This window comes from Hemicordylus capensis, chromosome 2, assembly GCF_027244095.1.
Source record: "Hemicordylus capensis ecotype Gifberg chromosome 2, rHemCap1.1.pri, whole genome shotgun sequence".
NCBI classification, from domain to species: Eukaryota; Metazoa; Chordata; class Lepidosauria; order Squamata; family Cordylidae; genus Hemicordylus; species Hemicordylus capensis.
This window is the reverse complement of record NC_069658.1, coordinates 52,086,540-52,112,194: the sequence shown is the minus strand read 5'-3', so window position 1 is coordinate 52,112,194 and position 25,655 is coordinate 52,086,540. Positions and strand designations below refer to the sequence as shown.

The 25,655-nt window shown below is 42.4% G+C and overlaps 1 protein-coding gene and 1 long non-coding RNA gene across 3 annotated transcripts in view; one reads left to right on the top strand and one right to left on the bottom strand.

Annotated features, from left to right (window-relative positions):
- DHFR (dihydrofolate reductase) overlaps nt 1-25,655 on the top strand; it is a 37,351-nt gene that overhangs the window by 8,962 nt on the left and 2,734 nt on the right. Inside the window, exon 4 of the mRNA XM_053291233.1 lies at nt 2,018-2,144. Coding sequence (XP_053147208.1) covers nt 2,018-2,144 — 127 coding nt within the window. The remainder of the gene's footprint in view (nt 1-2,017; nt 2,145-25,655) is intronic.
- LOC128342974 (uncharacterized) lies at nt 1,374-25,207 on the bottom strand. Of its 2 annotated transcripts, XR_008315279.1 has the most exons (4): nt 25,069-25,207; nt 24,067-24,123; nt 9,401-9,548; nt 1,374-2,901 (listed from the first exon to the last, which is right to left on the bottom strand). It is a non-coding gene; the product is annotated as an uncharacterized LOC128342974 (long non-coding RNA). The 2 variants fall into 2 exon arrangements; XR_008315278.1 differs by lacking the exon at nt 24,067-24,123.

Sequence of the window (25,655 nt, the reverse complement as noted above, 5' to 3'; positions counted from 1 at the left end):
GCCAAGCGGGGGAAGGGGTGACAGGGAGGTATCCTGCCACCCCAATTACTGATGAAAATACGTGCGCCGAGGGGGGAAAGTGGCGGGAGGGGCAAGTAAACCCTCCCCCTGCCCTTAAAGGAACCCCCACCCCAATCCACCCAAACCGCTCATGTCCAGACCAGTCCAGAGGCCTGTAGAATGGCCTCCGGTCCGGGCCAGGCACATCACTAGGAAACATCACTATTCGCAGACTCGCCATTAGCATTTTCATGTTTTCACAGGTGTCTAAATGACACCCAATTTCATTATCCACAAATACTAGAGGTTTAAACCCATGTATCCACATTTCCTAGAGGGCCGGAAGTGAGTGCAAGGTCACTTCCTGCTGCCATTTTTATGCATTCCAAAGGAGCATGTAAGCAGGAGCCATTTTGTGGCTAATTTCTATTTTTAAAACAGGCATTTCAACATGACTTCCTGCTATTGCGGGAGGGGGACATATTTCGCTGCTTGTGGGACATTGCTAGGCACAAGGAGAACAGAAGGAGACCCCATGGAGCACTGTGTAGGAGGGTTTTTTTCTTCACCTTTTTTGGGGATGTTTTTTGCCCTTTTTAATCGATCCAGGAAGCTAATGCCCCTTTCCCCATATGCATAATGCCTCGTTACTCGCAGTAGTAGGCGAGCAATGGAACCCCCGCAAGTAACGAGGTTTGCCTATAAAGAATGTTTGCCACTACTTTAAAACAACACATTATATTACTCTTCAGTTCAACAACAGGGAGACTTTTCCCCCAGCAGCATATCTAACCCAGATGAAGAAAACTAAAAAAGACAAATGCAATAATTTGCATTTTCACATTACATACTAATAAATTCTAAGAAATTGTATGCCTTTTTCAGGCATCTACAAATCCACTTGCCAATGGAGAGTGCCCCCAGGAATCCTTTTTGAGCATTCCCACTAGAGGATCCCCACTTTTTCTTAACACTTGCATATCCTAGTGCAAATGACATAAGACCTCTGCCTCTGTAGCAGAAAAGAATCTGAGGAAAGAGAGAGGATTGTGGATCCCTGGTCTTTTGCTGGCATTTCCCTAGAAATGAGATTAAGTGATTTTATGTAATACACAGAATTCCTTTATTTCTATGTCGAGACATGTCCTCTGTCGGTTAAGGTACTTGCTGTATCCTCATGGTCTGATTCTGTACTGTCCCTAGACACAGCAATTCAAGCAGGGCCCCTGGGGATTAACTTAGTGGAGAGGAATAGCTGCAATATTTTAATTTTTATACATGCACATATACATCAATTCATTTATCCATAAAAAGTTATATACACTGTAGGAGAAATCTCCAACTAGGGTTGATTATAGGCAGAGGCCGCATCATTCCATCAAATTCAAAACTTTATTGATCGCGGTACTGGGTCTCCATCAATCACCAGAGTGAAAGAAGAAGAACCTCACAAAATGGTGGTTATATACCAAAGCCTTATCAGTTATGCAAATACATTTGGTCAGAATGAGTACCCATACATTGTACATCTTCAGACCAGCAGTGAACAATCACGGTACTCTAGGCTAGATACATTTCTATAGCTACTGTGCATGTCCAACCTTCAAGCCAGAGAGAGGCTATTGTTTATTGTTTTGCACGCATAGCATCTTTCCCAAATACCACAGACAGGGAGTAAAACTTTTGGATTTTCATCTTGGATTTCGCTTTTCCATCTTAGATTTTCTATAACACATATAAGAAATATGCATATATTTTTAGAAATGGCTGTTTGCAAGACCAGTGATCTTGTAACTAAAGAGAAGCTGTATTGAGAATCATATCTGAGCAAATGTGGTGGGAATAGTCATATAGGCTGCTGTTGCAATTTGTGTATGTATGTGTGTGCATGAGCATGTACTGCTAATTACTAAAACTGAAGCAATATCCCTAGACTGTCTCTGGTCTAGCTCAGTTCATCATGACATGTTCAAAGGTACGGACTTGGATATTAAGCAGTAACATTCATTTCTTCTAGGGAAGCTCCCAAAGGAGCCCATTTCCTGGCCAGAAGCTTAGCTGAGGCACTAAAGCTTCTAGAATCGTCAGAGCTAGAAAGTAAAACTGACATGGTTTGGATAGTTGGAGGCAGTACAGTTTATAAGGTATGGTTAAAACACATCTTTACTTTAAAATAAATACTTTACTTTAAAATGATAAATAATGAGAGATGGTCAATTGCTAACCTTAGAATGTCTTCACATTACAAAAACTTTCAAATCCTTGAATTAGAGTGCAAATCTACTACTTTTCATAACTTTATCAATGTTTTTTTCATTAGATTAAAGGAAGAATTATATTAAATTACATAAAAAGAAACTAATAACAAGGTTGAGAAACACAGATAACTGTTACATATATAAATAAACTCAAAATATTAGTAGCTTTGTGGGTTGGAAATGAGCTCGAAAGGTGGCCTTGCGGTGTGCACTTTACCTTGAGGGACGTATCTGTGTGCAAGATGCAGATCAGGTAGAGCAGGCATCAGTCAATCAAGGAGCTTCCAGCTTCTCCCATATCTTAACTCATGAGATAGAGCCTTGAGATCTATAAAGGCGAGGTTTTGCTCTTGGTAGATATTTTTCAGTAAGCTGCTGAATCACTAGACAACTTATTTTACCATAACTCTAACATATTTCCAGTTTAAATATGACATACCTAGATGTATTGAAACAAAAGTTTTCTGTTGGCCGCAACACTGCACCATTTCCTCTATATGTATTAACTGGTAAGAATGTACTTCTCTTTAAATGCTGCTTTCTTAAGGTATTTAGAAAACTTCCTGCATTTTTAAAGATTACTTCATTCTTGCTTTGAACATATCAGCTGGATTTATTGCGTTGGAGTCAAGCTGACTTTACACTACAAAAGATGCAAATAGAATATTTTTCAGAATTCAAGATTTTCTATAAAATCTCTATTTTTGTACCCTATTACTCTACTTCCATTAAGTTAATCATGAGACACTGGAGAGAAAACCTCATTGTCTTTTTCATGAGCTAGACCAGGGTTTTTTAGTATTTTTAAACAATAGTACCCCTTCTGCCGGAAACTGTTAACTCAAATATCCCATAGAGATCGTGTGTGTGTGTGACCATCTTCCATCCAGATCTCCAGGCAATGACTATCTTCCTCCACATCTTCTAAAGAGCCAAATTGACTGGTGGGCGCTGCTTCTGGCCTCTCTTTTTACATATATAGACCAATCAGTGCAAATACCTACAGGCTGGGGTCTCGCAATAATAATTCCTGTGTATAAGAAAGGCTCTAGATAGTATCTGGCGAATTATAGACCTATAAGTCCATTAAACGTTATTAGTAAATTATATGCTAAACACCTTTGTATGAAATTATGTCACTGGCTGGATCAAAAGGTGTTATTGAAAGAACAACAGGCAGGATTTAGAAACCATCGTTCAGCTATAGATAATTGTTTTATATTACACTATGTGATAGATAAACATGTACGCTAGTTGAAGACTCCTTTATATGCTGCCTTTGTTGATTTTAAGATGGCATTTGACTCGATCTCCATAGATTTACTCTGGGCAAAATTATTCTCACTCGCAGTAGACAAGCGACTTCTCTTGTCTATTATAATTTATAAATTAATTATAAATTATTTTAATAAAATAAAATAAATAATAAATAAAATTAATTGTTAATTTATAAATTATATCAAAACTCTCTGTTCAAGTGAGACTTAACTTAAGTGGCCAACTTTCTAAAGTAATCCAATCATCGAAAGGAGTAAGACGGGTATGCTCTTGCACCCACCTTGTTTAATATTTATATCAATGATTTGATTAAAAGAATGCAGCAACTTGACATTCATGCTCCTGGCAGATGGGAAATTACTAATATTAATGTATGCTAACGATGCTGTAATTCTTGCACAGTCGAGAGTTGGCCTAAATAGAACTTTGGCAGATTTAGTTAGTTATTTCCAAACTGAATATTTGGAAATTAACTATTCTAAAACAAAAACAGTGCGATTCAGCTCCAAATGTAAGAACTTTAGATTGGTAATAAATGGTCAGCAGATAGAACAAAATACCCAATATAAATCTCTGGGTTTGACTTTCCGTTATAATGGCTCCTTATCTTCACATGTTAAGATGACCACTGATTCTGCTAAGCATTCCTCGTCTGCTATTTTGAGATATTTTCGCTCACAGGGTGGTTTTCATATACCAGTTGCCATCAAATTATTTGTAGTGCAACCAGTTGCGCAGATGTTGTATGGGGCTCACTTAGGCCCGTTTAAAGATGGTATGATCCTTGAAAGGATTCATACGTCCTTTCTAAGATCTTTATTTGGTGCATCTAGAAGTACACCTAATTCAGTGATTCACCAAGAAACAAATCTAATTAAAATTGAAATAAGGGTCTGGATGTCAGCTATTAATTACTGGCTAAAAATTCACCTTAATCCAATGGGACTTATACTTAAGTTCCTATCAATTGATCCACAACCTAGATGGTTGCTTACCATTCTGGAGAAACCTATCACCATGGGCTTAAATCCTCTTGCTCTACTAGAGTTAGGATTTGTTGTTGCAAAGAAGGCAGTACGTCAAAGAATTGAAGATATTGAACTGCAAGCTGAAAGGGCCCTTTTGCCTAATTATTATTCACCACTAAAAACAAGAGAAGGGTTTGTCCCGACTGGTTATTTTTATTCTATATCTGTTAATAAATATACGTGGGCCTTTTCGAGAGAGTGCTTTAATGCGATTCCTTCAGCTTTTTTAGTAGGGAGATATCAGCACCTCTCTGTTCAAGATAGAAAATGCCCTTGTGGTGATATAGAAACTAGAGATCATATTTTGCTCCACTGTAAGCTCTATCATGAGGTTAGACGACGATTGATTTCCCCGTTGATACATAGTGCGGGGGGCGGGATCATCTGATGAGGCTCTTGTAAAATTTCTTTTGTCAGATTTGGATGAAGTAGTATCTTATGTTACAGCTAAATTTTGTTATATTATTATTAGTTTCAGAAGATCTATGCACTTATAAATTGTATGTTTTATTGTTCATTAGATTTTTTGCTGTATGTCTTGGTCCATGACCATAAATTTAATAAAGTAAAGTAAGTGTGTGTGTGTGTGTGTGTGTGTGTGTGTGTAATACACACACTCACAAATTTAAAATGTTAGTTATGAAGGGGGGGGGCAGACTATTACAGCTACTAGCTTATACCCAGACTAAGTTACTCATGAGTACTGCCACTGAAATTAATGAACAAGTAAAGTTGCCCCACTAATTTCAAAAGCACTAGTCATGAGTAACTTAATATGGCTCTAGGCCAGTGACTGTAATAGCCAAGCCTTCTGTGATGGAATGTACATATAGGAGCTGGAGAGGGGAGCGTGAGAATGTGTGTTGCCACAGTAACCAAGCATGAAATGTTCGGGGGGGGGGGTTAAAAAGGAGGACAGTTGATCAGGAGAAGACAGCTGGAATTAGGAGTTACAGTAGGAGCGTTGGAGCTGATTGTTGGGAGTGAGCGGCTGGACAAAGCATAGTAGAGTAGTTGTTCAGGGGTTTGTGTGAGACTTGATAGTTGATTGTTTGGAGACTGTAGAATCAGCAGTAAACTGGGGCAGTACTCTAAAAGTGGGGAGTGTTATCCTGAGAAAGAATCCTTGAATGTGAAAGGTGCCCAAAAGTGAGACCACCTGGTGACACAGGAAAGTCTGTTGATTCACTAAGTCTGCAAACCAAGTTTTATTTACCTCTGTCCCAGTTATATTGCCTCCCTAAATGTTGCATGTTACCAAGAAGAAAAAAACCACTCAGAGTTAAACAGCTGACGTATTTAGCAATTTTGTAGAGAAGTTTATGTGCCCTGCCTTGAAGAGATCTTTATTCCAATCAGTTGTAAACAATAAACTTATTCTTGTTTTTTGTTCTACACCTCAAGTTTTGTTTCATTTGTACCCTGAACATGAATTCCTATCCTTGCGTAGCTTGCAAGACTACGTAACCAAGGTGTTGAATATTAAGAGCAGGGTAATAAGTGATCATATGGTGGCAGCGAAAAAGTAAAAACTGAATAAATTTCCAGAACCTAGAGACTTAAGTTGTTATAAAACAATATAAAAACAAATCATCTCCCTGGACTTGAGGGGGGCGGGGTGTCAGGGTGGGTTCCTGATACCCTCTGTTCAGGAGGCAATGGAGCTGCATCCTAATTGCTAATCAGGGAAGTGGGAGGGTTCAAGGTACCCCTTACAAGCCTTAGAGGTATCTCTAGGGGTTGAAACTGCTGAGCTTTTAACATGCTTTTGGGGTAATTGCTTACTCCAGGTGCAAACTTCTTACAAAGTCTTAAAAGGTAGTGGCCCTGTCACTTTGTCCTTGTAGAATATTGCCACCAGCACTCTGGTGCATGAAAACCTCAAAGGAAAAAGTGTTATCATTAACCATTTATTTTCTGTGAGCAAAACAGCACCCAGGGTTCAGAATTATCCCAGATACCACTTTGATTGTCCCACTGGGGTAATTTTGTACCCAGCTTATATTAAGTACCAGCTGTCATATCACCCTCCCAATAATGCTCTGTATCACGAAGTGGGCTTGGCCATGTTCAAAAGGCCACAGATCCTGCAAGCCATGTGACAGTTCTTGATTTGTTTACCATAAGAACTCTGCATCTGTGCTCTTGTGTAATTGCTGCATTTAGTTACTCAAAACTAGAATGACCATGAAACTGTATTGATGTTTAGACATGATTAGAAACATCCAGAAGCTTTTAGAAAATGTGCTAAAGTTGCTCAGTCTGTTTTCAATAAAATCTTTACTTTTGTCATAGAACATAATACTTATATGCATATCCACAAGATACAAACACTTATTTATGTATGTTACCAGGGTACATTATGTTGTATCCTGTATATTGTGACATGTTTCTGTTAACACATACATCTATATTTCCTTGGGGTTCAATTGGCTGCTTTTTTTATATGTGTGGTATGCCACAGAATCTACCTGAGGTAAAACAAGATATCCCACAAAGCAAAAGTATTGTGATTTTCCTTTGTAAAGGTTAAACAGCTACAATTATCTATCTATCTATCTACAATAATGTATCTATCCAAGCATTTGGGAAAGGAACTCTACAAATGCTAGATCTGAAAATATTTGATTATCCAGCTTACTAGTAAATATGACTAATTCTCTGATCCTAATTGTACTTACTAATTTAAATGGAATCTGTCAGCTACCAAATAAATAGGTTTTGGAGCAAATCAATTAGATGCAACCCACCAAGCTATGCTGCTGTACTATTTGCACTCCTTTGTTTTAAAGCTATTTAGTAAGCCCCATTAAAATGAACAGAGACTGAACAAGTATAGTGTCTGGTGAACTGTAACAAAGGTGAGTGCAGATCTTCACCATACTTGATCCCTAGATTTGTTAATCCTTTCTTCTACTCTCTGTGTGTGTGCGCACATGTGCACGCACGCATGAACACATGCATGCACATATTCACTCACGGGTGAGCTCTCTCTCCCTTCCTCATGGTACATTGAAGCTCTTTGGTTTTTTGAAATCTCAGCAGCCTTTCAAATTTGCACATATACAGTTTTACTTTGTACTTGTATGAAATTGTTTCAAATTTATTGTTATAAGCCAACTAGAGCAGCTGTGGAAAGCTGTGATATAAATGTTTAAATAAATAAAATACTGGTGTAGGTGGCAGCAGTCTCCACATGGGAGAAAAATGTTTGGATAATCTAAATTCTTGCTTACGCAAAGATGCTTTTCTAGTGTTTCAAAAATGTGCACTTCATTTAAGCATTCATATTGTTAATGTCTAACCAAGTTAAGTGTTGTATCTTGTGCTTCACTTCATTACTTCAGAGGGAGCACTGAGTAAATACTGCCATTCAGTATTTCAGCACTCAGGCATAAGTATTTCCCCTCAGTGTTTAATGCAATCGTAATAAGTGCAGGATTTATCACTCAAGCTGTCTTGCTCAAGAGAAGCTTTGAAACATGTTGCTGTAGTGATCAATATAATGATGAGGACTGCTGAATATGTAAATACTGTGTATAGCTTCAAGTATCTAATAATAAAGGCACTTCCTGGTAGACCACAGAAGAAAATAAAATGGTTCTACAGGGAGCTTTGAATTTTAGCTGGCAGCATGATTTTTAGCCTACTTTCCAGTAGGCTTGAGATCACCGAGCATTCTCTGTGTGTGTCTGTCCATGTGTCGTTGTGTCCACCCCCACATCTTCGCAACACCTGAACCAATATGAACCAAACCGAGTACAGTTGTAGGGACACCTTAGTGGCATAGTTTGTGATGATGTCCATCCACCCCAATCCAAAATGGTGGACGCATAAACCTTTGTGACGCAAGTGGGCTAACTTGTGAACCGCCTAACCGATTTGAACCAAATTTGCTACAGCTGTAGGGACACCCAAATGGCATGGTGTGTGATGATCAGAGGCGGCCCGTGAATGTGCCTCTGGGGGGGGGGGGCAGCAGGAGGCACCTTTAAGAGTAAATTAATTCGGTGCTCACCTCTGCCGCTGCGGCACATGAACTCTGTTTGGAGCTGCAACATGCCACCCAGCAGCCCTTATGGTGGGGAAGTGCCTCCACCACTCACCTGGACGCTGGTGGGGGCCATTTAGGGTGAAATGTTATGATAACCGGTATTACAAGACATTGGCCTCTAATGAGGAAAATTATTCAAACTTGTCCTTGGTATTAAAAGGACAAGTCATTTATTTAACATTTATATACTGCCAAAATCTCACGTCTCTGAGCAGTTTACAATAAGTTATCCTAGTAATTTTAGTGGGACTACTTTGAGTAATTTTCCTCTTCCTATCAGACATTGTTTCACTTCTGCAAAATGCACCCCGTCCCTGCCCCCACAAAATGTAGTAGACAGTGTATTGGAATTGGACAATACCCAAATTCAAATTCCAGATAGCCATTAAGCTCTCTGAGTGACCTGGAGGTTGTTACCATGTCTCAGGCTAACCTATCTAGGATTGTTTGATCCTGACCTGCAAACAGTGCTTTTCACTTGAACAGCTTCTGGCTATAGAGACATTTGTTTCAGGATTGGTGTCTTCTACTGTACTACTGCAATGGCCTATCATCCCTCTGTCCTCTTTCCTCCACTTGCTCTAACAAGGTGGGCTTATGTTCTGCTTTACACTAGGCAGAGAAGAGACAAAAGCACTAAAGCAGAATCAAAATGGCTGCTAGCTCCTGAATAATGTGCCCTAAAGCTATTAAACACGGCCTCCAGATCAGGACTCAGAAGTACAATATGTACAATGTCAGACAGGGTAAGGGGCTGAAAATTAGTATTAATAGAGTCTTACTGTTTCCCAGCTGTGACACGGGCCACTTCAGTGGGGTATGCAGGGCCTCTTATATTGTAGAATTTTTTAAAAGATCCATTCCAAGTGGTCGATTTTTCTGCTGCTGTTCCTTGTTGTACTTCAGGGAATTGGGTCTAGTAAGGAGCACCTGGTTAAATCAATATCTGAATGTGAGCTGGGTGAAGGCATCATGTGGTAGATAACTAAAATGAAATTCTGCATGCACATGGGCGATGGGATTTATATAGCATAGCTTGTGAGTTTATTGTGTTCGAATAAGTTATACTAAAGGAATATTCACAGACAGGTGAAATCTAAAAGGATAACAAAATTGATAGTGTATCTCCACTTTTCTGTTTCTCCTTGGGGAGTACATATAAGAACTACACTGAAACAGACCACAAAGAGGGCTTCTTTCAGGCACAGCTAGCACTTCTCTTAAGGTTTTTTCTCCTCAGAGTTGACATAAAATGATCCAGTGTTTACTGTGTGTTTCTTATTTGGTCATATGGTTGCTTGCTGCACTTGCCAGGATCTTTACTACCCTGGTTCCCTGGTAGCAATTGAAGGTGCATTCTTGAGTTAGTGTAATGGAAGACTTAGAGCATACTGAATGACCTACACTTTGTGCTGCCTGTCGGATGTGCCTGCAATGCTGCTCAGAAGGCTAGCTGCCAAAATCTCCCCACACACATCCCTCTGGTTTGTATGTATAGAGAGACTCCTCTCCTGATTGGCAGCTCTTTGAACCACTCTGCAAGCCTGGCAGAATACTCAGCATTTCAGCAATGTAGGCTTGTCACATGATCTGTATGCAGAAAGCACATAGTGACTGACATCGTGACCAATGCTGCATGGGTGCAATAAAACAAGTTGCACTCGTGCAAGAAGACTGCAAACAGTAGCTGCAATATATTACAGGATAGAAAGTCAGCAAGGGAGGGAGCATTTCCCTGTGTATTGCACAGAGTGCCACATGTATGACTATTTGCCCAGGGGCAGAAGTCATGGGTGTGTGCTCGGTGCAAGGAGCTCCTGGCTCTCAGGGAACAAGTTTGTTCCCTCGAAGTCAAGGTGGCGGATCTTGAGAAGCTCAGAGAGGCATGTGGATGAGACCTTCAGGGACATGGTAGAGGCAGCCCACTCCAGAGTTGCTGTCAGGGAGAATGAAGGTCTCGGGCAAGGAGGACATCAGTCTGAGGAAGAAGGAAATGCTCCGTTTAGAAGGGACCTCTTCCGTGGAAGATAAGCCCATATCCTCTGGCACAGGGAATACTCCTCGTGGGAGGTGGGGGCCTCCTTGTAGTGGGGTTTTCAATCATTAGAGGTATAGAAATATGGGTTTGTGACCCCACGTGTTGACTGCAGGGTGACTTGCCTGCCTGGTGCGAAGGTTGTGGACATCACAAAGCATCTAGATAGTCTCTTAGGAGGATCTGGGGAGGAGACAGCTGTCGTGGTGCACATCAGCACCAACGATGTGGGGAAATGTAATCAGGAGGTCCTGGAAGCCAAATTTAGGCTGATAGGTAGCGCTTTGAAGTCCAGAACGCCCAAGGTAGCATTCTCAGAAATGCTACCTGTTCCACGTGCAGGTACAGTGAAACAGGCAGAGCTGAGGGGTTTCTATGCGTGGGTGTGATGTTGGTTCCGGGAGGAGGGGTTTAGATTTGTAAGGCACTAAGATACATTTTGGGGCAAGCAAGGCCTGTAAAAAAGGGGCGGGCTACACTTGAACCAAGATATATTTTACCATTGTTAATTATAATCGTATTCCTTTATTTTATTTATATTTGTTATATTGACATTGTTATTTGTATTCTTTATGTTCTCTTTTCTGGTCAGTGACTGTAATAAAATTGAACTGAACTGAAGTATATTCAGTTCAGAGGGATCTTGGGGTCGTGGTGGACAGCTCGTTGAAAGTGTCAACCCAATGTGCGGAAGCTGTGGAAAAGGCCAATTCCATGCTAGGGATCATTAGGAAGGGGATTGAAAATAAAAATGCTAATATTATAATGCCCTTTTACAAAACTATGGTGCGGCCACACCTGGAGTACTGCATCCAGTTCTGCTCACCACATCTAAAAAAGGACATTGTAGAACTGGAAAAGGTGTAGAAGAGGGCAACCAAGATGATCAGGGGCCTAGAGCACCTTTCTTATGAGGCAAAACTACAACAGAGCTGGTCTTGTGGTAGCAAGCATGACTTGTCCCCATAGCTAAGCAGGGTCTGCCCTGGTTGCATATGAATGGGAGACTTGATGTGTGAGCACTGCAAGATATTCCCCTCAGGGGATGAAGCCGCTCTGGGCAGAGCAGAAGGTTTCAAGTTCCCTCCCTGGCTTCTCCAAGATAGGGCTGAGAGAGATTCCTGCCAGTCTGTGAAGACAATACTGAGCTAGATGGACCAATGGTCTGACTCAGTATATGGCAGTTTCCTATGTTCCTATTTAGTTTAGAAAAAAGACGACTGCATGGAGACATGATAGAAGTCTATAAAATCATGCATGGTGTGGAGAAAGTGGATAGAGAGAAATTCTTCTCCCTCTCTCGTAACACTAGAACCAGGGGTCGTCCCATGAAATTGATTGCCAGGAAATCTAGGACCAACAAACGCAGGTACTTCTTCACACAACGCATAATCAGCTTGTGGAATTCTCTGCCACAAGATGTGGTGGTAACAGCCAACAACCTGGATGGCTTTAAGAGGGGTTTGGATAACTTCATGAAGGAGAGGTCTATCAACAGCTACTATTTGGAGGGTTATAGGCCACCTCCAGCCTCAAAGGCAGGATGCCTCTGAGTACCAGTTGCAGGGCAGTAATAGCAGGAGAGAGGGCATCTCCTCAACTCCTGCCTGTAGGCTTCCAGTGGCATCTGGTGGGCCACTGTGTGAAACAGTATGCTGGACTAGATGGCCTTGTGCCTGATCCAGCAGGGCTGTTCTTATGTTCTTAAATCAAGTTGCACTAGTGCAAGAAAAGTGCATACAGTAGCTGTACTATATCACAGGGATTTTTGGAACTGAACTCTTGCACTATTGCATAAAAGTTCCCTACAAAACATATGAGGTGTGCCACAGGTTGTGCAAGCGCAACTCTAGTCTGGAACATAACAGCTTTTACACAAGCACAGTGATAGCATTACTTCATCCTTTTTCAGAATAGCTACCTTTTTGTGTATTGGCTTTTCCCCCAAGAGCTTGCTGTTCATGCTCCCAGAAGTGTTCCCTGGTTCCTAATGAGCTGCCTTTTCTTGGAACAAAACATGGCATGATATTAGTATTGCAGGCACACCAGATACACAATAGAAGTCATTCAGCATATTCCAGTATTCACCACCACGACCATAGGAACCCAAGAATGTATCATCAGTTATTAACATGGAGCTGTGATAGTAAAGTAGATCTTGGTGAATGTACCAACCATATGATCATAGAAGAAACACATACTGCATGATGCAATGTTGGCTGATTTTCCTTCTCCTTGCTTGTTGTACTGTTCCTATAGAAAACACACAATAGAGAAAGAATGGTTTATTGTGGTGCGAGCTTTCTTAGACAATGGTCTACTTCAGGCCTGCTCAACTTAGGCCACCCAGCTGTTTTTGGACTACAACTCCCACAATCCCCAGTCACAGTGGACAATAGCCAGGAATTATGGGAGTTGTAGGCCAACATCTGCAGGAGGGCTGAAGTTGAACAGCCCTGGTCTACTTCATCAGATACATGAACAAAGAAGGTGGTTTGGCCATATAAACCAATAATGAAAGTACACAAAAACAGAGGTACAGGATGCCAGTGAGATGATATGGAATACAGGCAAAACATAACACCATAGTTGTTCTGCCAAAATGCCTAATGCCTTCACTGATCTACACATGTAAGAGAGTCTCATTAGCAATTTAATTCATCCTGTCTTGAGAGGGATACAGATGGCAACTTACTATTGCAAAAATTGTTTCTGCCACTTCTAAAAATGTTGCTACGCAAAATGGCGGCCACTCGCTCTTACCGAGGCCCGAAAAGGCTTCAGTTATGCAGCCACAGCAGTGATGAGGAGGGCCGGTGGTGGGAGAGGGAACTCCCCCCACACACACACAGCTTCAACAAGCCTCCCTGAAGGGGCTACAGGCACTTCCTTAACTTTTAAATTTAAAAAAAAGAAAGTTTGCGGACCAGACCGGGGCGGTTCGATGGGGGGCTGGACCGAACTGGTCTGGTTCCGTTCAAGGCCGGTCCGGCCTCAAACCGAACCGGGCCACACGGTTCTGTGCACACCCCTGAGCAGGTTTTCTGAGTAGTAATTTCCTAAATGAGTCATAGAAGCAAATAACATACTAACCAAGGTTGTTTTCTACACTAAGGCACAACATCAACTGAGTGCATTTTTATTACTGTAAAGTGTAAAGAATTATTCATTTAGCAAGAGAACAAGAGGGTGTCTGATGCTTAGCTTAACAATAACTTAAGCTAATAAGCTTAATAACAGCTTAATTGAACAATAGAAAATGAACGTTTTGTGTGCTTTCATAAAAAACTTCATCTTTAATATTCAACTTATTAAACAAGTGTTCAAAAGGGACATCATTTACTGTTGCATTTATCATGGCTTTCAGAATTTTCCTGTTTTTCTTTCATTAAGAACTATCTTTTTTGACTTAATTACTGTGCCAAGTCTCTAGCATATGATCAACTGCCTTTTTAAGAGAGCACTTCCTGATAAAGCAGTCAGCACACCTCTTCATATACTGTAAATGCCACTCTTGCTAAGCTGAATAGAGGCCAGTAGCCAGAAGGCTGGAGGAGTAGGAGACATTATAAGTTTGTGAAAAACAGCAAATATCTAAATATAAGTAGTTCAATATGTCTCCAAATTATTTCATTTAATAAAAAACATTTAATTTTTTTCTCTGTGTAAACTGCCCTGAGCCATTTTTGGAAGCGCGATATAGAAATTGAATTAATATTAATTAATTAAATAAATAAATAAATAAATTTTTATAACATTGCCTCTGAATAACCACGAGCAGGAGAAAATGTATTAATGCTCTGTGAATAATTGCTAGAGGAAGGCTTTTAGCAATGCAGCACTAGTGTTCTGGGATTGCATTTCAGTACAAGAAACAGAAGATATTTGCTGTACCATATGAACTCTAGTGGGTCATACAAAGGTCTGGAAAAGAACGTAGAAAGTATTATGCAAACAAGAGAACTTGGAGGATTTGGAGCCATTTTTCTCTCACAAACACTTTTCTGCTAAGTCAAAAACAGCCCTTCCATTGGTAGAAGAGGTTTCCCTCTAGCAGAAGGATTCCAGGCTTTAAAAATAAGTGCCAATTATGCCAGTAATCCCTGCCCTTTTCTAATTCTTGTCAGAACTCTGGGGGAAGTACAATTATTTATTACTGAACAATCAGCTAGCCTAATACTTGGGTTTGTTTTCCTTACATCACAATATTTAAAAGCATAAGCATTTTACTTGTTAAGCTGATGGTTAAGGAAATATCCCTGCCCTAGCAGCCTTCACCTCATTCATGGTTGCTGTCACTGGTCAAATAAGAAGCCATTCTTTTTCTGATGGGGATTGATTAAATTACATCATTTGGTAGTATACTTAGGCCCTTGAGATGGGCAAGCTCTTCTACTTCCTCAACTAGCATGGGGGCCAGGATTGCAGATGGGAGAAACAGGCAGGAGGAGGGAGCCTGCTGTTCTTTGTGCCTGTCTGTCATACTGAGATGGAAGCATAACCAGCTCACTCGGAATTGCGTGTGAGGTGTGTATGGCAGAAGATGTCTCTTACCCAGTTCCACAAAACCAGCAGTCTTCTAGGATCACCCCCACTCCCAAGTGTGTGCCAGGTGAAAAGAACAGCCCTGCTGGATCAGGCACAAAGCACATCTAGTCCAGCATCCTGTTGCACACAGTGGCCCACCAGATGCCTCTGGGAAGCCCACAGGCAAGAGGTATGGGCATGTCCTTTCTCCTGCTGTTGTTCCCCTGCAACTGGTATTGAGAGGCCTCGTGCCTCTGAGGCTAGAGGTGGCCCACAGCCACCAGAATAGTAGCCATTGATAGACCTGTCCATGAATTTGTCTAAGCCTCTTTTAAAGCCATCCAAGCTGGTGGTCATCACCACATCCCATGGCAAAGAAATCCATAGATTAAGTATGCACTGTGTGAAAAACTACTTCCTCTTGTTGGTCGTAAATTCCCCAACCTTCAGTCTCATGGGTGACACCTGGTTTTAGTGTTGTGAGAGAGGGAGAAAAATTTCTCTCTCCATTCCATGCATAATTTTATGCATCTTGATCATGTCTCCCCTTAGTCACCTCTCTTCCAAGATAAAGAGTCCCAGATACTGTAGCCTAGACCCATAAGGAAGGTGTTCCAGGCCCCTAATCATTTTGGTTGCCCTCTTCTGCACCTTTTCCAGTTCTACAATATCCTTCTTAAGATACAGTGACCAAAGCTGTACGCAGTACTCCAGATGTGGCCATACCACAGATTTGTTTAAGGGCATTATCATATTAGCATTTTTATTTTCAATTCCCTTCCTAATGATTCCTAGCATGGAATTAGCCTTTTTCACAGCTGCTGCACAGAGTCGACACTTTCAATTAACTGTCCACTACGTCCCCAAGATCTCTCTCCTAGACAGTCACCAACAGCTCAAATCCCATCAGCATATATGTGAAGTTGGGGGTTTTAGCCCCAATGTGCATTACTTTACATTTGCTTACATTGAACTGCATTTGCCATTTTGTTGCCCACTCCCCCAGTTTGGAGAGATCTTTTTGGCGCTCCTCACAATCTGCTGTAGATTTCACTACCCTAAATATTTTAATGTCATCTGCAAATTTGGCCGCTTCATTGCTCATACCAACTTCTAGATGGTTTATGAAGAAGTTAAAGAGTGCTGGTCCCAGTACTGATCCCTGGGGAACCCCACTTTCTGCCTCCCTCTCAGTCCACACATGAATCTGTCCCCTTGTTCCATGGCTGCTAAGTTTATGCAAGAGCCTTTAGTGGGGAACTTTATCAAAAGCTTTCTGTAAGTCCAAGTATACTCTGTCAACCGGATCACCTTTATCCACATGCCTGTTGACATTCTCAATTAACTCCAAAAGGTTAGTGAGGCAAGACTTTCCCTTGTAGAAGCCATGCTGGTTCTCCTTCAGCAAGGCCTTTTCTTCTATATGTTTAACAATTTTGTCTTTAATATGCTCTCCATCAATTAACCCAGCACCAAAGTTAAACTGACCAGCCTATAATTTCCCAGATCCCCCACCCCCGGATCCCTTTTTGAAAATTGAGTCACACTGGCTACTTTGCAGTCCTCTGGTACAGAGCTTGATTGTAGGGACAAGTTACATATTTTTGCTAGGAGATCATCAGTTTCACATTTATGTTCCTTAGAACTCGTGGGTGGATGCCATCTGGCCCTGGCAATTAGTTAATCTTGTTTTTTCAAGACAGTTTAGAACATCTTTCCTTGTCACTTCAAATTGGCCCAGTTCTTCAGCTGCTAAACCTGAAAATCTCAATTCTGGAGAGAGTACATGGTCAGTATCCTCTGCACTGAAGACAGATGCAAAGAACTCATTCAGCGTCTCTGCAATCTCCTTAGCCTCTTTAATAATCCCTTTCACACTCTCATCATCTAAGGGGCTAACCGCTTCCCTGGCAGGTTTTCTACTTCTTATATAATTAAAGAAGTTTTTCTTATTCCCCTTGACACTTCTAGCTATATGCTCCTCAGACTCTCTCGTTGCATCCCTTATTGTGTCCTTGCATTTCTTTTGCCAGAGTTTATGTTCTTTCCTGTTCTCTCCATTTGGGCAGGACTTCCATTTTCTGAAGGAAGTCGTCTTCCCTTTTATAGCTTCCCTGACTCTACTAGTTAGCCATGCTGGCATCCTCCTGAACTGGGTAGTACCTTTCCTCCTTCTTGGTATAATTCCAACTGTGCTTCAAGTATTGTGGTTTTAAATAAGTTCAATGCTTTCTGGAGTGATTTGACCCTCCTGACTTTCCCTCTCAACTCCTTCTTACCAGTCCCCTCATTTTTGAGAAGTTTCCTCTTCTGAAGTTCAACGCATCTGTGATGGACTTCTTTGACAATTCTCCACTTACATATATGCTGAACTGGATAATACTATGGTCACTGCTACCCAATAGTTCTGCAACTCTGACATCTCACACCAGGTCCTGGGCACCACTTAGGGTTAAATCCAAAGTCACCATATCTCTGGTTGGTTCCACAACTAACTGTTCTAAGGCACGGTCATTTAGCACATCTATAAATTTGGCCTCTCTTTCATTACCAGAATGTGAATTTACCCAGTCTATGTGTGGGTAGTTAAAGTCACCCATTATTACTGCCCTGTCTCTCTTTGACACCTCTTATTTGTTTCTCCAACTCCAGGTCACTCTCAGTGCTTTGATCCGGAGGGCGTAGCACATCCCTAGTAACACATTTCCTTTCAATCCTCGTAATGTTACCCATAGTGATTCTGTGGAGGACTCCGGTCGACCTAGGTTTTCTAGCTTATTGGAATCTATTTCTTCTTTGATATACAGTGCCACTCATCCCACAATCCTCCCCTCACTGTCCCTTCTATAGAGTTTATATCCAGGAATAATCATGTCCCACTGATTCTCACTGTTCCAACAGGTTTCTGTTACACCCATTATATCTAAGTTCTCTTTAACCAAGTACTCCAGCTCACCCATCTTGGCTCGGAGGCTTCTGGCATTGGTATATAGACACCTATACTCTAAGTCCCTCAACTAGTGTTGGCGTGTGCTATCCCCCTTATTGACCTGTTTGGCAAGCTGTCATGTGTTTTCTTCTGCTCAACTCCTGGCTCTGCTCTGTCCCCTTCTGGTTTATCCAAAACATGTTCACCTTCACACTTTAGGGAATTTTGCTGGCCAGAGCAGATGCTACCCAGTTCCTGCTGGCAATCCCCCAGTTATCATTTTAAAAGCTGCTCTGCGACCTTCTTGATTTTAAGCGCCAGCAGTCTGGTTCAATCTTGGTTCAAGTAGAGCCTTTCTCTTATGTACAGGCTTCACTTCCCCCAAAATGTATACCAGTGCCTAATGAATCTAAGCCCCTCCTCCCAGCACCACAGTCTCATCCATGCATTGAGACCCTCAGCTCCACCTGTCTTGCTGTCCCTGCGTGTGGAATATGTAGCACTTCAGAGAATGCTACCCTGGGGGTCCTGGATTTCAGTATGCTACCTAGCAGCCTAAATTTGGCTTCCAGGACCTCCCAACTGCATATCCCAAAATCGCTGGTGCCAACATGCACCACGACAGCTGACTCCTCTCAGCACTGCCTAACAGCCTACCTAGATGCAGCGTGACGTCTGCAACCTTCTCACCAGGCAGGCAAGTAACCGTGCGGTCTACACATGGGTCACAGACCCATCTATCTATGTCCCTAATGATTGAATCACCCACTACTAGGAGGCCCCTACCCCCTGGAGGAGTATCCTCTGCGTGGGAGGATATAGGCGCATCACCCAAGGAAGGGGTCCCTGCTAAGGGAGTGTTTCCCTCTTCCTCAGACTGATGTCCTCCTTCCCTAAAACCCTCATTCTCCATGACAGCAGAAGCACCATCAGCCTAGGAGTGGGATGCCTCGACCACATCCCTGAGGGTCTTATCCACACACCTCTCTGCCTCCCTGAGCTTCTCCAGGTCAGCCACCTTGGCTTCAGGGGAACTAACTTGTTCCCTGAGAGCCAAGAGCTCTTTGCACCAAGCACACACCCATGACTTCTGCCCCCCAGGCAAATAATCATACATATAATACATTGGGAAGCAGCCTCTTCCCTGCTGGCATTCTGCCTTCATAATTAGTTTTATTGGTTGTTAAGAGTATATTTATTTATTTTTCATATTTGTACACCACCCCAAACTTTCGTCTCAAGGCGGTTAACAATAGCATAAAACAAGTTAAAAACATATACAAAAAACTTAAAACAATATAACAATTTAAAAATAAACCAGAGATTAAAACATTTTTTTAAAAATGGAAACTTGAGAAAGCTTGGGCAAAAAGATGGGTTTTCAGGTGTTTTTTGAAAATTGTCAGAAATGGGGAGGATCGTATCTCAGCAGGGAGTGCATTCCACAATCTCAGAGCAGTGACCGAGAAGGCTCATCTCTGTGTAGCCACCAAATGAGTTGGCGGTAACTGGAGACGGACTTCCTCAGATGACTTCAATGGGTGGTAGGGCTCATAGCACTTTGTATTTTGTCCAGAAACCTATTGGCAGCCAGTGTAGCTCCATCAGTAAAGGAGTAACATAGTCTCTCCGAGATGACCAACCTGGCTGCCGCATTCTGAACCAACTGAAATTTCCGGACTACGTACAAAGGCAGCCCCACATAGAGTGCATTACAGAAGTCCAGTCTGGAGGTTACCAACAAATGTACCACTGTTTTGAGGTCATTGATCTCGAGAAACAGGCGCAGCTGGCGTATCAGCTGGAGCTGATAGAAAGCACCCCTGGCCACTGCCTCAACCTGAGAAACCAGGGAGAGGTGTGAATCCAGAAGTACTCCCAGACTGCGAACCTGTTCCTTTTGGGGAAGTGTGACCCCATCTAGAACAGGTAGATCAAAATAGTCTCTAGAGTTCCGGCCCCGCACAATAAGTATCTCCGTCTTATCTGGATTCAGCTTCAGTTTATTCTCCCTCATCCAGCCCATTGCTGCTTCCAGGCAGGCATTTAGGGAGGATATGCCAGCTCCTGAAGAAGTTGACATGGAGAAGTAAATCTGGGTGTCATCAGCGTACTGGTAACACCCAGCTCCAAATCCCCTGATGATCTCTTAGCGGTTTCTTGTAGATGTTAAAAAGCATTGGAGAAAGTACGGAGCCTTCAGGGACACCATACTTAAGCTCAGATTTCGAAGAGCAACAATCTCCAATTGACACCATCTGGAATCTATCCAAGAGGTAGGAGCGGAACTACTGTAAAACAGTGCCTCCCACCCTCAACACTCAGACGTTCCAGAAGGATACTATGGTCAATAGTATCGAAAGCCACCGAGAGATCCAAAAGGACCAACAGAGTTGGTCTTCCTCTGTCAATTCCCATTTGGAGATCATCTATAAGGCCAACCAAGACAGGCTCCACCACATAGCCTGCCCAAAAACCAGTTTGAAATGGGTCTAGATAATCAGTTTCCTCTAAGACCACCTGGAGCTGAGAGGCCACCACCCTCTCAATTACCTTGCCCAGCCACGGGAGGTTGGAGACAGGCCTATAATTGCTCAACTCTGAAGGATCTAATGCAGGCTTCTTTAGATTGTCTCCTTAAGATAAAGAAGCATCCTGCCCTTCCTCCCAGAAGTATTTATGATTTCCACCAGGCTGTCTACAACAGCCTCCCTGCTAGATAGAACAAGCCATGTTGGACAACAAGTGGTAGCTTGTTCACCTCTCCAAGCAGCTTGTCCACACCCTCAGGAGTCACAAACTGAAACCGATCCAGTCGAATCACATAAGAGAAGTTGTTGGGCACCTCCAGTTCAGATGTCAAATTAATTGTGGGGTCTCCATCTAGGTCGGCCCGAATCTGAGATATTTTATCTGCGAAAAACTCTTTAAACACATTGCAGCGGGTAACTGCTGACTCCAAATTTTGGTTCAAGGGAGGGGGAGTGCAGATACTAGTTCCCTCACAACCCTGAACAACTCCGGTGGACGTGAACTCGCAGAAGTAATACGGGCAGAAAAGAACCGCCTCTTTGCCGCACATATTGCCTGAGCATAGATCTTTAGATGTGCTCTATGTCGCAATCTGTCGGATTCGAGCTGAGTCTTTCTCCACATGTTCCAGTCACCTACCTTGCCACTTCAGCCCCCGTAGATCTTCCGTATACCAAGGAGCTGATTTTGAAGCAGTTCGGAGGAGACGCTTTGGAGCAATCGTGTCTACTGCCCAGTGTCTACTGCAAGTTGTCCCAATTCTCAACCAGGGCATCAACAGGATCACCAGCAGAGCCAACACTGAATCCCTCCAAGGTTTCTTCGAATCTTACTAGATCCAATAACCTCTTCGGGCGGATCATTCTAATAGGCCCCTTGCCCCTATAGAGGTGGGAAGTGGTTGTAAGTCCAACCTTAACCAGATGGTGGTCCGTCCATGACAATGAGGAAATCACAGGAGTCCCTACCCATGGAACACCACCCTGATCAGAGTAAAAGACCAAGTGAAGCATGTGACCTGCAATCTGCGTCGGTCCAGAGACCACTTGGGATAGGCCCATAGTTGTCATGGCCGCTATGAACTTCTGAGGTACCCCGGACAGATTGGTTCCGAAATGAACATTGAAGTCCCCCAGCACCAAGAGTCTGTGAGACTCCAACGCAAGTGCCGCGACCAAGTGCAGGAGCTCTATAAGGGATTCCGCTGGGCAGCGGGGCGATCAGTACACCAACAGAAGTCCCAATCTATCCCTGGTCCCCAAACTCAAGTATACACATTCAGTATGGTCCGATACGCTAACAGGGACTCTGGTAAGGGAGATGTTATAGACCACAACCACTTCACCTCCCTGCCCAAGTTCCCTCACCTGCTCCTCTACAGAATATCCTGGAGGGAGAAGCTGGGATCAAACTGGACCACTAGCCTCCCCCAACCAAGTCTTGGTAATACATACCAGGTTGGCCCCTTCATCCATGCTCAAATCATGGATGAGTTCAGGTTTATTTTAGACCGACCTGGCATTACAGAGGAGCAGGGTAAGGCTATGTGGGTTGTTGGCAGTGCTCCCCAAGGTCAAAGAGCTGGCAGGACAGCTGAAAGGGGAGACAGCAATTAAATTTCTGACTACTCTTCCCCTGGAACGGCCTGCTGACCTGCCAACATTACTTCTTCTATTCCCCACCACCACCAGGATAGCTGCCCCATAGTCAACAAAGGCACCCCCTGTTCCCCCATCTCCAGATGAACCCAAACACATTACAACAACATCAACCCAAGTCCAAAACAGCTTAGAACTGATTAAACAGAAGCTCTCTAGCCCTTGCCCTCATTCTCCCCAGAAGTGGCTCCCCCAAAGGGAGAGGTGGTCCCTACCACCCTAGAACTGCATTTTGAATGGAGCTGGCCACTACCAAAAGCATCAGCCTAAGCCTCCTATTCCACTCTTGCCCATTCACATTTAGTAAAGCAAAAAAAATGCTACCAAGCTTCCTGTCCCCACTCTACATCATTGGCTGCTGCTTCATTGGGTGGGGAAACTCACAATGTAATGTACATCATGCCTTCACCTTACTAAAGAAAGAGTATATGGCACAAGGCTCCTACTTTCAAAGGCAGCCCCACATCAGCTATAATTTGTTCTGATTTGAGAAAATGAATTTGGTCAAGTGTCATTAACACCTGCTGCATTTTAGACAAAGCCATCTTGAACTCGCATTGCTACTACACATGCATGAAGCTAGTCCAGATGTCAGCCAGTGATGTTTTAGAAATAGAAAACTTCCCACCAGGAAAATAACATGGGGGGGGGTGTTTTGGAATTTTTTCTGCAGAAAAATTTCCACCCAACTTCCATGGATGGAGTTTATTCTTATTTACGTTTTTTTAAAACCCTCTAATTCCTTGTGGATTTGTGTGTGTGTGTGTGTGTGTGTGTGTTAATTGTCTTTTTAAAGAGATAAGATAGCTATTGCAACATCCAGTTCCAGGAAAATCCAAACTCCCACAAAGATTACTACTGCTAGATTATCATGACCAGGTTGTGCTGGGCTTTATGATTCTGATGGGCTCAAGGAATATCCCATAAGGGGTTGACAACAATCCCACTACCACTTGTGTTAGTGTTTCTATGAAGAACAGCTGTTTGCACATCAGCTACCAGTATCTCAGGAACTACCTATATTTAAGACTGGAAATCTGAGAATTTCCATACTGCTGCTCCATTTGGCAGTCAGCTGAATTTCCTGTTTCAAGGTCTCCTTTGTCCTGGTGTGTTATGTTTCTTGATTCTGATTCCTGCTTGGCTTGACTACTGATTTTGGATATGCTTTTTGGCTTGTGTTTTGCTTCTGGTTTGCGTTTTGTCTGCTTCACTCTGCCACTTGGCTTCAATTGTGCTTCCTAGCCTCTCTCCTGGTTTTGGTTCCTGATTTTTTGGCTCAATGTTGACCTTTGGATTCAACTCTGACTCACAACGTGTCTCCCAATCTTTGTTTATCAGCTTGGTTTTGACTTTTTGTTTTACCACTGGCACCCAGTTTGCTTCCTGAGTTCCTACTCTGTCTCCTGGTTCTCTCCTGGTTCCAATTTCAGACTCCAGTACATCCTTCAGTGGCTGCCCATGACCTAGAACTGACACAGAATGACCGTGCTGAGGAGGGAGGCTGTTGCACCAGTGCTGGAGTCAGATTCCAGCACTGTGGCAGAACGATACATCTAGAACTATACATTTTAGCAGCACTGGGACTTAAGACACCCGATGCTGCACCAATAGGATCAGACCTTAAAAATACTACAACACAGTTTTAAATAGAAAATACATGCAAGGTGATATTTATGACGCACTCCAAAATTAGCAGTCATCTCTTATTCATATTAATAAAAAAATTGTATTTGGAAAAATTATAAAGGTTAGAGAACTACTCACAGATGAAGTCATAAGCTCCAGTCTTCTGTATTTTAAGTACATTCTTGGAAGTGTTTGCTAAAATAGAAGGGGAGGATTTAAACTTCTTTGAAGGTGAGATGTTGGGGAAGAGACTTGGAATTGGAATTCCAATACATTGGAGCTGAGGCTGAGCAACAGATTATGGATTTTTAAAAAAAAAATTAATAAGCCAGGGTATAGTAGAACCTATTTCTTTTGCGTACAGTTGCTTTGTGAAAATGGTGACTGAACTTTTGTATGCTGTGTGTCAGTGAACCAAGTATGTGGGGTTTACTCTGTAACCAGTAGCTGATCCTCTGCCGCTGCTCTATCGTATGCTGCCAAGCCGAGCTATCACCACTGTTCAGAGCTGGAAGGCTCAGTTGTTGAAACCCGCAAATTTGCCTCCCAAATAGCCCAGTCGAACAAGAGACCAAGCCGTTGCTCGCCCTCATGTTTAGAGACTAGCAGCAAATGGCTTGCTTTCCACTTAGTCCAAAGCAACTGCTTCTGCAGCTGCTCCTGCGCTCCCATTGGACGGCCTAAGAAACATGGCATGGGAGCCAAAACAGCAGCCCCACAGTGTCTGTCACAAGGGCCGGGAGCACAACCTTGCCCCTCCCATAAAGCCGTTAACAGCAACAGAGAGCAGCATAAATAACTTTACAGGTACACAAGAGAAGGTCAGGGTATTCAGAAACCCACCATACTGGAGCTTTTAATTAGTCGCTCACTAAGGTCAGTTAGATGGATAATGAATTTAGAAGAAATGTTGTTTATTGTGTTGCATAAGAACCAGGTGACTATGAATTACACTGGTCACTATATATGTATGGTTTTCCTGAGGATAGATTCCCCCATTAGTTTTTTACTTACAGGAATGTAGCTGCAACTCCCTTCCCCCTAATAATGAAATTAACAATGTCAAAAATACCCTTATCAGAATCCACAGTTCAGATCATGGATAATGTGAGAATCTTGGAAGGAGGTTATCATACTCACTGCTGACTTGTGGTTATGCATTCTCCCACCACTGCAGTTTTACTATGGGAATGACAGGTACGGGTAGGTGCTGTGAAAACTGCAGCTTCAGAAATGGCCTTTTAGGCATCATGAAGCATTTGTTCCAGTTAGTAGCAACCTTCTGTTAGAATTCTGTTAAGAATTAGAATTCTTAAGAATTCTGTTAAGCAAGTATCCAATATGAGGTAGCAGACTAGATGAACTACTGGTTTCATTGAAGGTGTTTCTTAGATTCCACTTGCTTGCAGCTGTTGCCTACAGCAGCTAGTACCTACCAATCAGATGACCATTGTGTTGTATGACTCATAAAACACTTATTATAACCCCTGCCATCTTGTTCCAAAGACTTACAAATCTGTTGTTGGCTAGATTACTTCCCTTTATACTGGCTCAGTTTTAGTAGTGAGTGCATTGCAGAATATGGCAGCAGGTAATTAGGTGATGCAAAGAAAAATGCAATCAGTAAATTGCATTTTACTCCTGTAATCATATTACTCCTATGCAGCTCTCGCATGGACATGAGTACAAAATATGATTTCCCTTGGCCAGTAAACACTAGAATTCTA